The 14,983-nt window shown below is 35.0% G+C and overlaps 1 protein-coding gene across 1 annotated transcript; it reads left to right on the top strand.

The window, feature by feature from the left end:
* Positions 1-100: 100 nt before the first annotated feature.
* On the top strand, positions 101-5,453 carry mab21l3 (mab-21-like 3). Its single transcript, XM_051905589.1, has 7 exons — positions 101-1,323; positions 1,581-1,721; positions 1,826-1,897; positions 2,018-2,309; positions 3,824-4,005; positions 4,632-4,826; positions 4,971-5,453. The coding sequence occupies exons 1-7, from the start codon at positions 1,276-1,278 to the stop codon at positions 5,202-5,204; spliced, it is 1,164 nt and encodes a 387-aa protein (XP_051761549.1). The 5' UTR covers positions 101-1,275; the 3' UTR covers positions 5,205-5,453.
* Positions 5,454-14,983: the final 9,530 nt, after the last annotated feature.

Here is a 14,983-nt window from a genome sequence, read left to right as displayed (position 1 = left end):
CGACAAAAACAGCCGAATTGTAGAGACATTCATTACATGCTTTTCTCTCTCTCTCTCTCTCTCTCTCTCTCTCTCTCTCTCTCTTTTTTTTAAAAGTACATTTTTGACAATTGACCGTTTCATCCAATGTGCAGGACATATCTGCTGCTGTCCTCTTTGTACAGTGATTTAGTCTGGAGAAAATGTGGCCGTTCTGGAAACAATCCAGGGGTGTTTCCCAAAATTCCCTAAATTGATCATAGAGACCACTGATAGTTCTATGATCTGTTTAGGCTTACGATGCTTTTGTGAAATGCAGCCCAGTCTGGTTTGAGGTGTTTTTTTTTGTTTTTGTTTTTTTTTTTCTCAGCAGGGTTCATCATTTGCTCCTTTTAATTGCATAAATTGCAAACTATTTATGATGTTATTGAGTTTTTATTGCACTGCCTTAATAATTAGCCAGACCCAGATGACATTAGTTCACTTTCTCTCCACAACTGACTGCAGAAGGTTAATGTGTGTTAATGGGTGGAGTGCAAGTGATTGGAACAATGTTTTTCCATATTGCGATCACATGACCTCTTCTAAATTGTACTGTGTAAGAAGCCAGCCAATTCATGCACATGTAGTGAATTGTGGTGAATGAGCTTATGACATACTTAGGGGCACAAAAGTCTGTAAGTGCTTCTATTTTGCAATTTAAAAATAGAATTTCATTTAATGCAACATTTTTTTTTTTTTTTTTGTAATGACACTAGCACTAAAGCTGCATGAACTCATTTTATGCCAGAACCTTTTCTTTGTTTTTACATTTTTCAAAATCCCAAACTTTATTTTCAGGCTTAATAAAATAAAATAAAAATCCCAAGATTCAAAGTGGTCTTAGATTATATCATATTTATATTTCATCTCATATATAAAAGCACAATTTTTAGAAAGTGTTATCTAGATGTTTATATATACCGCCTACATCTAATGAATGCTAGATTAAAACTAAACAAATGTTTACATTTCAAATTTCTCTATGAGTGTGATCTGCCATGTGAGTAAGCAATTGGTGAACTCGTTTGCCCAGAGGAACATGGGAGCTTTTTAGCATCTCAGAAATCAATATTGTGAGATCAATGGCTCTCTGCTGAAGTGCTTTTCCCTCGTGCAATCTGTGTCACACGTACACTGGGACACAAAAGAACTGCAAAAAAGGAACACAAAGGCCTCACATTAAGCTCTGCCACTGGAAAGAAGACTTAAAAATAGCATTCAAAGAAAACACTGATTCTAAGGATAGACTGCAAAATGACCAACTTCACAGATGAAGATCTGGACAACTATTTGCAAAATCAGGTGACCTACTTATGCTGTCATGGGTTTTATTGAGTACTGAGATCAGAATAATTAACTTTTGTTGATTTATGGTTTTTATTTTGTTTTAATATTTTAGTTTATTTAATTTGCAGTTAGATAGCTTTGGATATAGCTTAAAGAATTTTATTTTAAACTTATTTAGTTCAGATAGCTTAAAGAAAAAGGACATTGTTTTGGCTTGTTTACAAGATCATTTTGTTCTTCTGTATTAATGGAGGTTGATGTGTTATTGTCAGGTTGATCTCAGACATCGGCTGGTTTCAAAGTCTGTAGAAGATGTGCAGAAAATCATAAAAGATCTTACGGCTGAGGTCAGCTCAAAGGATGCTCGTTTCCAGTCCATTGCAAACTCTGGAGTACATAATGCCAGCCTCAAAGTAATACTTCATGTAGGCCTCTTGTCTATTATACAAATAATAACTGTATTTCATGGATGCTTTTGTAACATCGTAATTCTTCTGGTGTCCACAATCCGATTTAGGACCAGCCAGCTTTAGTTTCAAAATGGTCTGCATTACTCAGAGGAAGATGTGCATACAACCCAGCCATCCAAGTAAGCAACAAAACTGTCTGCTGTAGTATCATTTTAACATGAATCTACAAGTAAACATTGTACAGCTGCTTTTTTATTGCTTTATGGATATACTGATAGATTTATGGCTCATTTTGGCAGGTGCTCAGTCCAACTCTGTACCTGATCTCGGTGCCTCTACAGGGCCTGACGGGTTATAAGGGGAGGCGAACACGTCAGTGGCGTTACTACACGCTGAGTGGGTCTCGTCTCCTCTCACCGGTCCGTGAGCCAGAAAAGCTTTACCAGTGGCTGGAGCTGGAGAGTTTTGTCAACCCGAGTCAGGAGTGGCAGGATTCTCGCATGACCATTGAGGGTGATATTGTGCCAGCCAAGGTGGTGAACGTCTTCAAAGAGCATCTGGAGACATCCATAAAGACCTGCGGACTAACAAGTCAGTGTTAGATTTAGATTTCAAATTAGATTTCTATCCATTTTTGAGGCTACTTTTAATTTTTTTTACACATTGTCTGGTGAATAATGAAAAATCTCAATACAATTCTGTTGATATGCAACTGTTCTGGGATTACAGATCCATCCATCTATCGTTTTATTGTTTTGATTGTTTGTTACGCTACCTACAATCTTAATATCTTACAATAGATTCCATAACTAGCCATTTGCAAGCATTTTTGCTGACAGTGGTAAAATACTTGCTGATATCTCCCTAAATTATGATGTTTTATATACAGTAAGGTTTGAAAGTCCACACTGAAAATCTGAGATCCAAAATATAATTTAAATCTGAAAATGTTTTAGAATGCTGGAATATGTAATTAATATAATATGTTAATATAAGTTGTTTATATATATATATATATATATATATATATATATATATATATATGACCCTGGTCCACAAACCCAGTCATAAGGGTCAGTTTTTTGAAATTGAGATTTGCTGAATAAATAAGCTTTCCATTGATGCATGGTTTGTTAGGATAGGACAATATTTGGCTGAGATACAACTATTTGAAAATCTGGAATCTGAGGGTGCATCTGAAGTTGTCAAAATGAAGGCCTTAGCAATGCATATCCAAAAATAAATTTTTGATATATTTACATTAGGAGATTTACAAAATATCCTCATTGAACATGATCTTTACTTAATATCCTAATGATTTTTGGCATAAAAGAAAAATCAATAATTTTGACCCATACAATGTATTGTTGGCTATTGCTACAAATATACCTGTGCAATTTATGACTGGTTTTGTGGTCCAGGGTCATATATATATATATATATATATATATATATATATATATATGACAAATGGTTTAATATTTATTTAATAATCATATTATGTTAATTTCTGACATTAGCCACATTAACAGCATTGTTTAATTGAACGTTTCTCTCAAAATGTTAGAATATAATTTGTAATGAAAACAGCTGTATTACATTAGAAAAATGCAAGTGTTTTCAGACTTTTGGATCCCACTGTAAGTATTTTGATTGCAATCAATGAAAGCTTGTTTGCAGCTATTAGTGGAGATTCCATGAAAGTTAATCTTTAGAATGATACAGTGTGAAGTTTAAAAAGCTCCTGATTTGACAGACAGAGCTTTTAGTTGACCCGCAGGTTCAATGTGTTGATGGTAAACACATTTCTGCAAACACATGGACACCATATAGCACAACGTGATGTTAAAGTTTGGATCAACATTCCTACCCGAGAAAGAAAAAAAAAAAAAAAAAAAAAAAACAAGATCAGAGAGAAATGATTGGTCGATGAGAATTCTGTTCAAACCCTTACCCCTGGTTCTACCCATAAACTTAATCCTAAAATCTTCATGGTCGATAAGGATGTGGATCCAGGAATAAATCCTTTTTGAGTAAATCATGTTAAGGATAAATGTGCACTAAATTGGTTCATTCAACATTTCTTTTGTGCCTTTTTTTCACAGGTAAAGTGAGTATGCTGGAATCAGTTGGATCAGTGGTGCGTGTTGCTGTGGAAACATCAGAGGCACAAATTGAGGTGGAACTGGTTCCTACAGTGGAGCTAATGAACTACTGGCCGAGGAGGGCTCGGTGGCCCCGGCTCTTTCGGAGATGGCCTTCCACAGAGCGCGCTCGCTGCATTAAGGTCAGTGGGTGTATATATGAATTTACATATATAATTTATATATAATACATTTTAGGTAACACTTTATTTTATTTATCTTTGTTATATGTTACATGTACTTTCTACAGTAATAACAGTCAATTATACATAATTACAAGCAACGAACCTAAAAACCAAACCCTATAGTAAGTACATGTAGTTAATTGTTATTACACAGTACTTAAATGCATTACACTGTAACACTGACACCTTAAAATAAAGTGTAACCAAATCAAGTTTAACCTGTTTTATTTCCATATTATATTTTTTCAATCTGTCTGTCTATCTGTCTGTCTGATGTCTGTCTGCACACTCATATATAATTATATATAAAATTAAAAAAAAACATAAAAAACATTTATTTTGTTAATCTGTTTTGAGTGTGTGTGTGTGTGTATATATATATATAGATTATCAATATAAAAAAAAAAACATATATAAAATAAAAATATATAAACAAAATAGAAATTCGAAAATATATATAATGTAACTTTTTAATATTATTTTATTATTAACTATTTATCAATTATAAACTGATTAGTAAACAGAAAATGGCCTGAGTACTGTATACATACAATTCATTGTTGATCTTAATAAATTCCCTGCAGTCGTTTGGATTCAATCTAATGGCCACATCAAACTACCACTGGCTGCTGTCATTCTCACGGGCAGAGCAGGTGCTGTTGAGTAATATAGATGAGGACGGCGGTTGCCGCAGGAAGTGTTATTGGGTGGTCAGACAGCTCAAGGAGGACATCTGGTGCCCTGGAAGCAAACCCGTCATCACTGCCTACCATCTACAGGTATACCAGCCCAACTGAAACAGCCTCTTTATCTGTTTCCTATCATCTTTCCTGTGATTTAACTTAATATGTCTGTTGAAACACCATACTGCTTGTGTACAAAAGCAAGTTTACACACTTTCCCACTGTCCTTACCTGATCTAGACGCTGCTTTTCTGGACATGTGAGAAGTACCCCTGCACCAGGGACTGGAAAGACTTCAGGGGATGCGTATTACGGCTGGTGCAAAAACTACATAAGTGTGTTAGCCAGCATTATCTCCGGCATTACTTTGTACGATCCCACAACCTTCTGAAATACAGCAATACTAATGAGCTTGATGACGTGGCAAAGAAGATCAATAATTTCCTGGACAACCCAGGAACGTACGTTCATTAGAAGCTTCCTCTGTGGGTTAGATGGCATAGATCTATGTTAGCTGTGCTCTGTTTTGACTGCATCATATTGATGAGATGATCATGGTAATAGGCTGTGGTTGACTAAAGTATGTATGTCTTTCCTCCTTTTGTCTATTTTATCCTGAAATTTTCACCAGAATTATGATGTCAGCTTTTTTACAGTAGGCCAACGTTGTGAATGAATGGAATAAGAGACACTGAATTAAATAATTCAATTAAATATTTTTCTCATCAGCAATGCACACTTTTTATTATTTCATTTTATTTTATTGGTAACACTTTACAATAAGGTCTCATATGTTAACATTAGTTCATGTATAAACTAACTTGAACTAACAGTGAGAAATGTATTTCTTACAACATTAATCTTTGTTAATGTTAGTTAATTAAAATACAGCTGTTTGTTCATGTTAGTTCACAGTGCGTTAACTAATGTTAACAAATACAACTTTTGATTTTAAAAATGTATTAATAAATGTTGAAATTAACATTATTAATAAATGCTGTAGAAGTATTGTTTATTGTTAACTAATATTAACTAATGCTAAGAAATGAAACATTATTGTAAAGTGTTACCATTTTATTTAATTTTGTGTTTTATTTTATTATTTTCAAACCACCCATCATGTCCCTATACTTTTTAGAAAATAGCCATGAATAACACCTCCTCATGTGGCCTATTGAATAAGAAGATCTGTTCAAAGGGGATATTTTACATGCTGATCTTTCATTACATCCAACAGGAACCCTTAGTTCTGTTCTCCAGCAGAGGGCACTGTGATTACAGCAACATGTGTTACATTGTAAACACGGCCAGCCAGGTAATTGCAAAAGTCAGTAACAAAGAACTGTTATTTTCATTTTTAACATTTTCATTTTAACATGATATGTTCTAATACAAAAATGTAACAAGCCAGATTAACTGAGACAGTGATCTAGCATGTGTAATCTCAGTGATGGTAGGCCTATGTAAGTTGTCACAGTAGTAAATGAATCAGAGTACACATGCAAGGATTAGCTTCACCCAAAGATGATTTCTGTCATTATCTACTGACCCCTATGTTGTTTCAAACCAGTATGACTTTCTTTCTTCCATTTAACATAACAAGAGTTTTGTTCAAACTGCTCTTCTCTGTACAAAAATAGCATATAGTCACCAGATGACAAGTTTCAAAATGTACACAAAAACACCATCAAAGCAAATGTAACTTTCAAATCTCAATCACCAAATCTGGTGCTTCACTTGTGTGTTTGTCTATTGTGGCACTGCAAATTTGAATATGCAGAAGTGAGAACAAGACAAAATTTTAGAGGTGCTAGTGAGGCCAGCAGGGGGTTCTCACCCTGTGGTCTGTGTGGGTCCTAATGCCCCAGTATGGTGATGATGGTTACACTACACTCTAAAAAATGTTGGGTTAAAATCAACCCAAGCTGGGTTGAAAATGGACAAACTCAGCAGTTGGGTTAAATGTTTGCCCAACCTGCTGGGCAGTTTTATTTAACCCAACTATTGTTTAAAAATTACTATATGGCTGGCTTAAAATAAACCCAAAATAGGTTGAAAATTAAAATCAGACACATATTTACTAGAAGCAACAATAATAATCAATAGGGGAACATTTATTAATAAGCAATGTAAGTTTATTGTTTAATTAATATTCATTAAACTTATTAATAAATGTTAATTTATTAAACATATTAATAAATGTTCATTTCCAACATATTTTGGGTTCATTTTAAGCAAACAATACAGTCATTTTTAGTCAATAGTTGAGTTAAATAAAACTACCCAGCAGGTTGGGCAAACATTTAACCCAACCGCTGGGTTAAAACAACCCAATTGCTGGGTTTGTCCATTTTCAACCCAACTTGGGTTGTTTTTAATCCAGCATTTTTTATGCTGCCAAAAAGCACTGTCCTTTGGAAGAGATGTTAAACTGAGGTCACTCTGTGGACATAAAAAAATCCCAAGATAGATGTCCTTTGAAAAGAGTAGGGGTGTAACCCTGGCATCTTGGCCAAAACTTGCCCATTGGAGTCTGTCCATCATCACGGCCTCCTAATCATTCCCATCTGATGACTGACACTATCTCCTATCCACCAATAAGCTGGTGTGCGGTGGGCGTTCTGGAGCACTATGGCTGCCATCGCATAATCCAGGTAGATGCTGCAAGTTGGTGGTGCTTTGAGGGCAGAGAAAAGCGCTATATACAATGTAACAGATTATAAAAACATTTGTAAGTTTCGTTAGTAGGACAAAAATGGTCCTAATCTTAAAAGCATTTAGTATCTTAAAAGCATTTAGTCCTGTTACAAATCAGTTAACTATGTGTAATGGTGGTTTATGAACAATTAGTTCTTGCACAGATTACATTGCCTTAATCTAGTTCAGTTTTATAGCAGAGACAGCGGGTGCTTGCTTCTGTGTATTTGATATTATTAATTTCTAAGCAAACAGTCTCTTGTTCAGCGGATATTAAGAAATCAGGTTACATTGTTACATAGTGTTTACTGAGTGTCAATACATGTAACTACAAAGCTGAATTCTGCACAAAGTAAATTGCATATGATTTTTTCGCAGCGATTCCGTAAAAGAACCATTTTTTGGGTCCCCAAAGAACCTTTCAGTGAACAGTTCTTGAAATAACTTTTTTAATTGTGTGAAGAACATTTTAAAAATCTAAAGAAACTTTTTTCACAATAAAGAACCTTTTGTGCTATGGAAAGCGTCTGTGGATGTTAAAGAATTAGTTCACTAAAAGTTCAGTAAAATGAAAATTACCGCATGATTTACTCACCCTCAAGCCATCCTAGGTGTATATGACTTTCTTCTTTCAGACAAATACAATCAGAGTTATAATAATCACCCTGATGCTCCAAAGCTTTATAATGGCAGTGCATAGAAACCACCTGTTTGAAGCTCAAAAAAGTGCATCCATCCATCATAAACGTGTAGGGGGGTTAATAAAGCCCTTCTGAAGCGAAGTGATGCATTTGTGTAAGAAAAATATCCATATTTAACACATTATAAAGTAAAATAGTTTCCACCAGACCACCTTCCATATTCAACTTATGGAAAAAGCGTAACTGATTCGATGGAAGGGAATACGGAAGGTGTAGGACATAGCGTAGGCATTTTGAACTGCAAGAGGAGTTTCTTCGTAACTTGAATACAGAAGGTAGTTATTTTACCTTATAATGTGTTAAAGGGATAGTTCACCCAAAAATGAAAATTCTGTCATCATTTACTCACCCTCAAGTTGTTCCAAATCTGTATACATTTCTTTGTTCTGTTGAACACTAAAGAAGATATTTTGAAGAAAGTTTGTAACCACGCTGCTTTGGGGCACCATTGACTTAGTAGAAAAAAAAAAATACTATGGAAGTCAATGGTGCCCCAGAACTGTTCAGTTTCCCACATTCTCCAAAATATCTTCCTTTGTGTTCAACAGAATAAAGAATTTTATACAGGTTTGGAACAACCCGAGGGTGAGTAAATGATGACAGAATTTTCATTTTTGGGTGAACTATCCCTTTAAATATGGATCGCTTCACCTCAGAAGGGCTATTTTAATCAACAAAAATAGTTATGGAAGACAGTATTTGGTTTTTAATTAATCATAAATGTATCAGTACTTACATTATCAGACATGCTGCATGTTCATGACACACGGTTTCTTGAGTTTGTTTATCTGTTATTGTCTATACGAGTGTATATTTTTTAAAAGCCAACCCCCCTTTAAGAGCTACTGTCACCTGACAATAACAGTTCAACGTAGCTGTCAATACAATCCAACAGCCACCCAGAACATTTTATGAAGTATTGAGTAATATACAACACCCTGCTTAAAGCATTGTTTTCTGTGTCTCTTTAGTGCAGAAATCCATCATTGAAGTTGATATGCAGGGTAGGTATACGGAAAACTGGGGCTGGGAGCCATAAACTGTCTTATAACAAAAAATTGTCTGTAATCTAGCTTTTCTTCACACAAATTGAATATGTTTTATCTCCCTGAGGTGACAGGATGGTATAATGTCAGATTTGTGAGTTTGTGAAAGCTAAACATCAGACAAGTTTTCCTTCTATAATAAAACAGCTCCATCATCTCTGTTACATCATATTTTTCATATATCTCTTTCATCTTTAGCTTAGCAGTAATCTTTCATTCAGAAGGACATTTCTGTGATATAGATGTAAGTGATTGAGTAGCAAATTGATGCCATTTTCTTGACTAAAAACAAAATAACTAGCAACAGGGGCTTATGCTAAACTAAACAAACATCTGCAGAATCCCTCACCAACTAAGCAACTACTTTTAAAATGAATTGTTACAATAGATGGCTCTCTCCAGGTAGAGTCATTAGTTAACATTAGTTGGTGCATTAGCATGAACATTAATCTTTATTAATGTTAGTTTTAACATTTGTCTTCCTAACAGTTCTGGAAGCTGGACTTCCTCGTTCTTATTCTCTTTCAATCATGTTGGAAAGTTTTGCCCTTTGGGCCTGTTTTATGCTTATAGCTCCTCTAGTTGTTTATATGATGTGCCATGTGTTTTAATGCAGTTTTTTTCACTCTCAGTGAATTTCAAAAAACAAGCGGCTCTTTGTTTAGGGTGCCAGGCACCCTCTCATGCATTGCAATAGACTGGGAGACCCTCATCCTACCACTGTCTCTCTTTCACCCTTTCTTTTTCTCTTTATCATTCTCTTTCAGTCTCTCTGTTCCAATAGATTGGTTACCATGATTAGACTAGTATCCAATAAAAGTCAAATGTGCATGGCTTATGTTTTGCATCAAGTACATGAGTGCTGCGATTAATTACCACTGAAGTAGGTTGAGTTCAGTGAGTGCACCCAAAAAGTGGAGAACCCTGCAACTGCCTCAGTGAATGGTTGAGGGAACATTCCCTTGGATGGCGGTAAACATAGTGACCCTCTCTTTCACTCTTTGTTAAGCGCTTTCTTTCACGCTGGCTTTGAAAAGGGACAATTGTGCGTAACATCCTGCTGGTACGATGGCATAATGGTTTCAGTGTGAGACAGCTTTCCCTGGACATTCTGTCATCTGGGTGGCATGAGGTATTATGTGGAGCCTTGAGGAATAGCCTCGTTTCCCATAAACATGACAAATGCAAACATACTTTCCGCTACAACTATTAACCAGATGTAGTATAAACATTACCACTGAGTGCAAGATAGCTACCATAGCTATCAAACTAAGAGATAGATTGCCCCAAAATTTAAATTTTGTCATTATTTAATCACCCTCATGTCATTTTAAACCTATATGCTTTCGTTTCTTCATATAGATCTGTTCCATTTGACCATTTGTAATGACTGCTGGCTGTCAAGCTCCAAATAGCACAAAAAAGGACCACAGAAATATCATAAAATTAGTCTATACAGCATGTGTATTACTCATTGACATAACTAAAAAAAAAAAAAAAAAAAAAAAAAATGTAATTAAATTTTTTTTTTAAATTTTATCTAAATTATCAATTTATCTAAAATTTCAAATGCCAAAATATATTACAAAATGTACTTAAAGGCCAAAGGCATTTGGGTAAGTGCAAAAGGTATTTTTAAAATATATTTTGCACAACATTTTTATTCTGTATTGAAAATATATAAAAATTCGGTTAAAATATAGGCGTGGAAATAAGTTTATTATTAATAGGTTTAAATATAAGCATACAGATTACAACTAAGTAAATTAAATTTAAAATATTTATGTAAATATAATAATATTTTGTTGTATGTATTGAAATTGGTAATATAAATATGTATAAATATATTTATTAATTTATTGGCCTTTTTGTATATTTTGTAAATATTAAAATATATGAAAATATATGTCTGAATATATTTTGCCATGGTTATGACTTGGAATGTAGTGCATGATTGACTGCATTAAATAAAAAGGAAAATAATGAGCTAAAAACACCATAAAAGTAATGATACTTAAAACTTCCTGTATACATGTATGATATTTTTTGGAACTTGACAGCTTGTAGTTACTATAAACTGTATGAAAACTTTTCTATGTGAATATTATTCTTGTGTCTTTCATGGGAAAAACAGAATACAGTTTTAGAAAATTTTAAGGGGGAGTAAAAATTGCAATTTGCAAAAATTGTTTTGGGGGAACTATTCCTTTAATGTGACAAAAGTGGATCATCTGTTACATTCAGTGTTGGGATACTTTCACATCTGTTGCATCTATTTAGAGCTGGAGACAGAGCTAACAACAAAGGGCTTCGATCGAAGATGTTCAGCATCAAGATAAGATTGAGTGGCACAGTCTGAGAGAGAGACAGACAGTGGTGACAGGTGCACTGATAGAGAGAAATGCATGGAGTGCAGAGGAAAGAAGCAAGAAAGGCTGGCGTGACAACGGGACTGACGTGAAGATGAACCGTCTGTCGCTGACACAGATATAGACTGACAGTTACAGATATGCAAAGACAGACAGAACCTCAGAGTAAGTGAGGAGTTTGATAACTGGAGTATGACAGCAAAGTTGGTGCTTTGGGAAACCCAGCCCATGTTGAAAGAGATAAATATGGAAAACCAAAGATATTTTTTATTTAAATGCTTAGATTGTGAGCAGAAGATTATTTTTATTTTTCCTAAGGGTTTTTTGGCAAAACATCCAAAGTCAATACTTAAAAGGGTAGTTTACCCAAAATTGAATATTCTGTAATCATCTACTGACCCTCATGTGAATCCAAACATGTTAGACTTTCTTTCTTCTGTGGAACATAAAAGAAAATATTTTGAGAAGTGTCTCAGTGTTTGTTTGTTTGTTTATTCTTCCATACAATGAAGGTCATTGGTTACCAACATTCTTCAAAATATCTACTTTTGTGTCCTGCAGAAGAAAATGCATATTGGGAAAAGCCCAAATTTGTTAGTATATAATTTGTAGTTGTAAAATATGGTATCCCATAATAGCCATTCTCATCAGATTTTTTACAGTGTATTTTTGATACAATTTCCACTGTAAATTTAAAGGGTTAGTTCACCCAAAAATGAAAATAATGTCATTTATTACTCACCCTCATGCTGTTCCACACCCGTAAGACCTTCGTTAATCTTCGGAACGCAAATTAGGATATTTTTGTTGAAATCCGATGGCTCAGTGAGGCCTGCATAGCCAGAAATGACATTTTCTCTCTCAAGATCCATAAATGTACTAAAAACATATTTAAATCAGTTCATGTGAGTACAGTGGTTCAATATTAATATTATAAAGCAACGAAAATATTTTTGGTGAGCCAAAAAAACAAAATAAGGACTTGATGGCCGATGGCCGATTTTAAAACACTGCTTCAGGAAGCTTCGGAGCGTTATGAATCAGCGTGTCGAATCAGCGGTTTGGAGCACCAAAGTCACGTGATTTCAGCAGTTTGGCAGTTTGACATGCGATCCGAATCATGATTCGACACACTGATTCATAACGATCCGAAGCTGCATGAAGCAGTGTTTTAAAATTGGCCATCACTATGTAAGTCGTTATTTTGTTTTTTTGGCGCACCAAAAATATTCTCGTCGCTTTATAATATTAATATTGAACCACTGTACTCACATGAACTGATTTAAATATGTTTTTAGTACATTAATGGATCTTGAGAGAGGAAATGTCATTGCTGGCTATGCAGGCCTCACTGAGCCATCGGATTTCAACAAAAATATCTTAATTTGCGTTCCGAAGATGAATGAAGGTCTTACGGGTGTGGAACGGCATGAGGGTGAGTAATTAATGACAGAATTTTCATTTTTGGGTGAACTAACCCTTTAACAGTATATTTTTACAATGAACCTCTAACCAATAAAATTCAACACTGACATTTCGGATCCAACATCATATTAAATATATTTCCTCCATGCATTTAGGATTCAATTTAGTCAATTTCATTGTATATTAAATGCAAAATAAATAGTAGTTCCACTTTACGCACATTTAAGCATCTGTTTTGCCTTAATGAAGATAGATTTTGTCAAACCTGCTTTTTGATATGCCATGTTAATATGAAGTGCCATTCTGTTTGCTGTCATGCCTAAGGTCACATCCCCAATCATTCATTTTCTCATTGTCTAACAGGTTTTGACACGTCATTATAAATAGGCATCAGTAAAGTGAGCCACAGACAGAATGCCCACCAGCACTAGTGCTCTTCTAGGAAAGAAGAAATGGCTTGTCCATCAACCAACAGGACCGTTACAGTGGCCATTGTATCTCAGTCCAGGGTACGGATGGTGTTATCTGAAAGCGTGACACGTTTGTGTTTGTTTATAATAGGATCCATGAAAAGACAGTGTACCTAACCTGTTTAAAAAGGTGCGTCCGGTCTATATTTGGACTTCTATGGACATCTGAAATGGGGAGATGGTGAATGCTAGCTGGATGGAGATCAAGAGAAAAAGGAGCTGGTCTTTGATATGTCCCAGTGAGAAAAAATACCTTTAATGGATTTGTGATCAGATCAAAGGGATTGAAAGGGGAGAATTACAATGCATTTGTCTAAGGTAGCATCTGTGTCCCTTTGGCATAAACAGATAAAACACCAAACAGAGGCTTGGGTGCTTGTGTGATATAACCGTTTGTAATCACAGGCTTACACATAAAATAAAAGTAATGCATCAAATGAAATTGGAAAACCCATTGAAGTGGCCTTGCTTTACACCATTCGCAGCTCATTCTCTTGCATGTGACATTGATATTCTCAATATTCTCAATGTTTAAGCATAATTTTTAAGCTTTTGCATAATAGGTCCTAAGACCTCATGTTAAGCATTCAGGTTTACAGAGCAACAGCTTTAAAATGCAATAGAATTTAGACATAAATTAACAAATTATTGCATAGTAATACCAATAATGTTATAGGGCAACTCCAAAACTACACGGCAACACTGGCTCCAGCTCAACACCAGGGTTGTTTCCTGGCGTTGTTCTTGGTTTCCCACATTGCAGGGGAGGCAAAAGCAACCAATGATGAAAAGTTTGATGAATGATGAATTTGATTTTTTTTTTTTCTTTTGTTGCTTTTAAAAATAGTGATTCCTTTAATAGAACAATATGATGATGAGGTGAAGACTTATGTTTTAAAAATAAAATATATTTTATTCTATAAAATCTTTGCAGTTTTTGTCCACCAACATATACTACACACAGACATTATTCCATGTGTTAATGTTTCAGGAACATCTTTGTATTAAAGGGATGGTTGATTATGATTTCACTTTTTAAACATTAGTTAGTGTGTAATGTTGCTTTTTGAGCATAAACAACATCTGCAAAGTTACGACGCTCAAAGTTCAATGCAAAGGGAGATATTTTCTTTTAAAGAATTCTCTGTTTAAGGACTACAACAAATGGCTGGTAGGGACTACAACGATTTTCTTCCCGGGTTAGTGACATCACTAACCCTACAATTTACATAAACCCTGCCACATGAACATGCAACAAGGGGGTGAGGCCATGTTGGGCTGCTTTAGAGAAGAGGAAGAGTTGTTGTAGGAGAGTGTTGTTAGTTACCTTGCCATCATTTTACGCCGGACTGCTTGTCTGCTTCACAAACGAGGGTCAGTTCAACGATGGATTTGCACAAAAGATTAACATGACGGCACATGCAAGTCGATGAGTTGAATCAACTCCACAGCAACTACATAAATTTATCCACTAAATTATTTCTATTCATCCTGAGTCTCTCCATCTGTGTCTGACTCCGGTTTGAACAACGTAAGGCTGAACAC

The sequence above is a fragment of the Ctenopharyngodon idella genome, chromosome 9 (assembly GCF_019924925.1).
Source record: "Ctenopharyngodon idella isolate HZGC_01 chromosome 9, HZGC01, whole genome shotgun sequence".
NCBI lineage: Eukaryota > Metazoa > Chordata > Actinopteri > Cypriniformes > Xenocyprididae > Ctenopharyngodon > Ctenopharyngodon idella.
The sequence above is the reverse complement of the archived record's forward strand: the minus strand, read 5'-3'. Positions and strand labels throughout refer to the sequence as shown.

Excerpts from the sequence above, each read along its gene's own strand:
- mab21l3 (XM_051905589.1), top strand. The coding sequence starts at position 1,276 with ATGACCAACTTCACAGATGAAGATCTGGACAACTATTTGCAAAATCAG. Across the intron at positions 1,722-1,825 it reads TACATAATGCCAGCCTCAAA|GACCAGCCAGCTTTAGTTTC; the intron begins GTAATACTTCAT and ends AATCCGATTTAG. Across the intron at positions 4,827-4,970 it reads TCACTGCCTACCATCTACAG|ACGCTGCTTTTCTGGACATG; the intron begins GTATACCAGCCC and ends TACCTGATCTAG.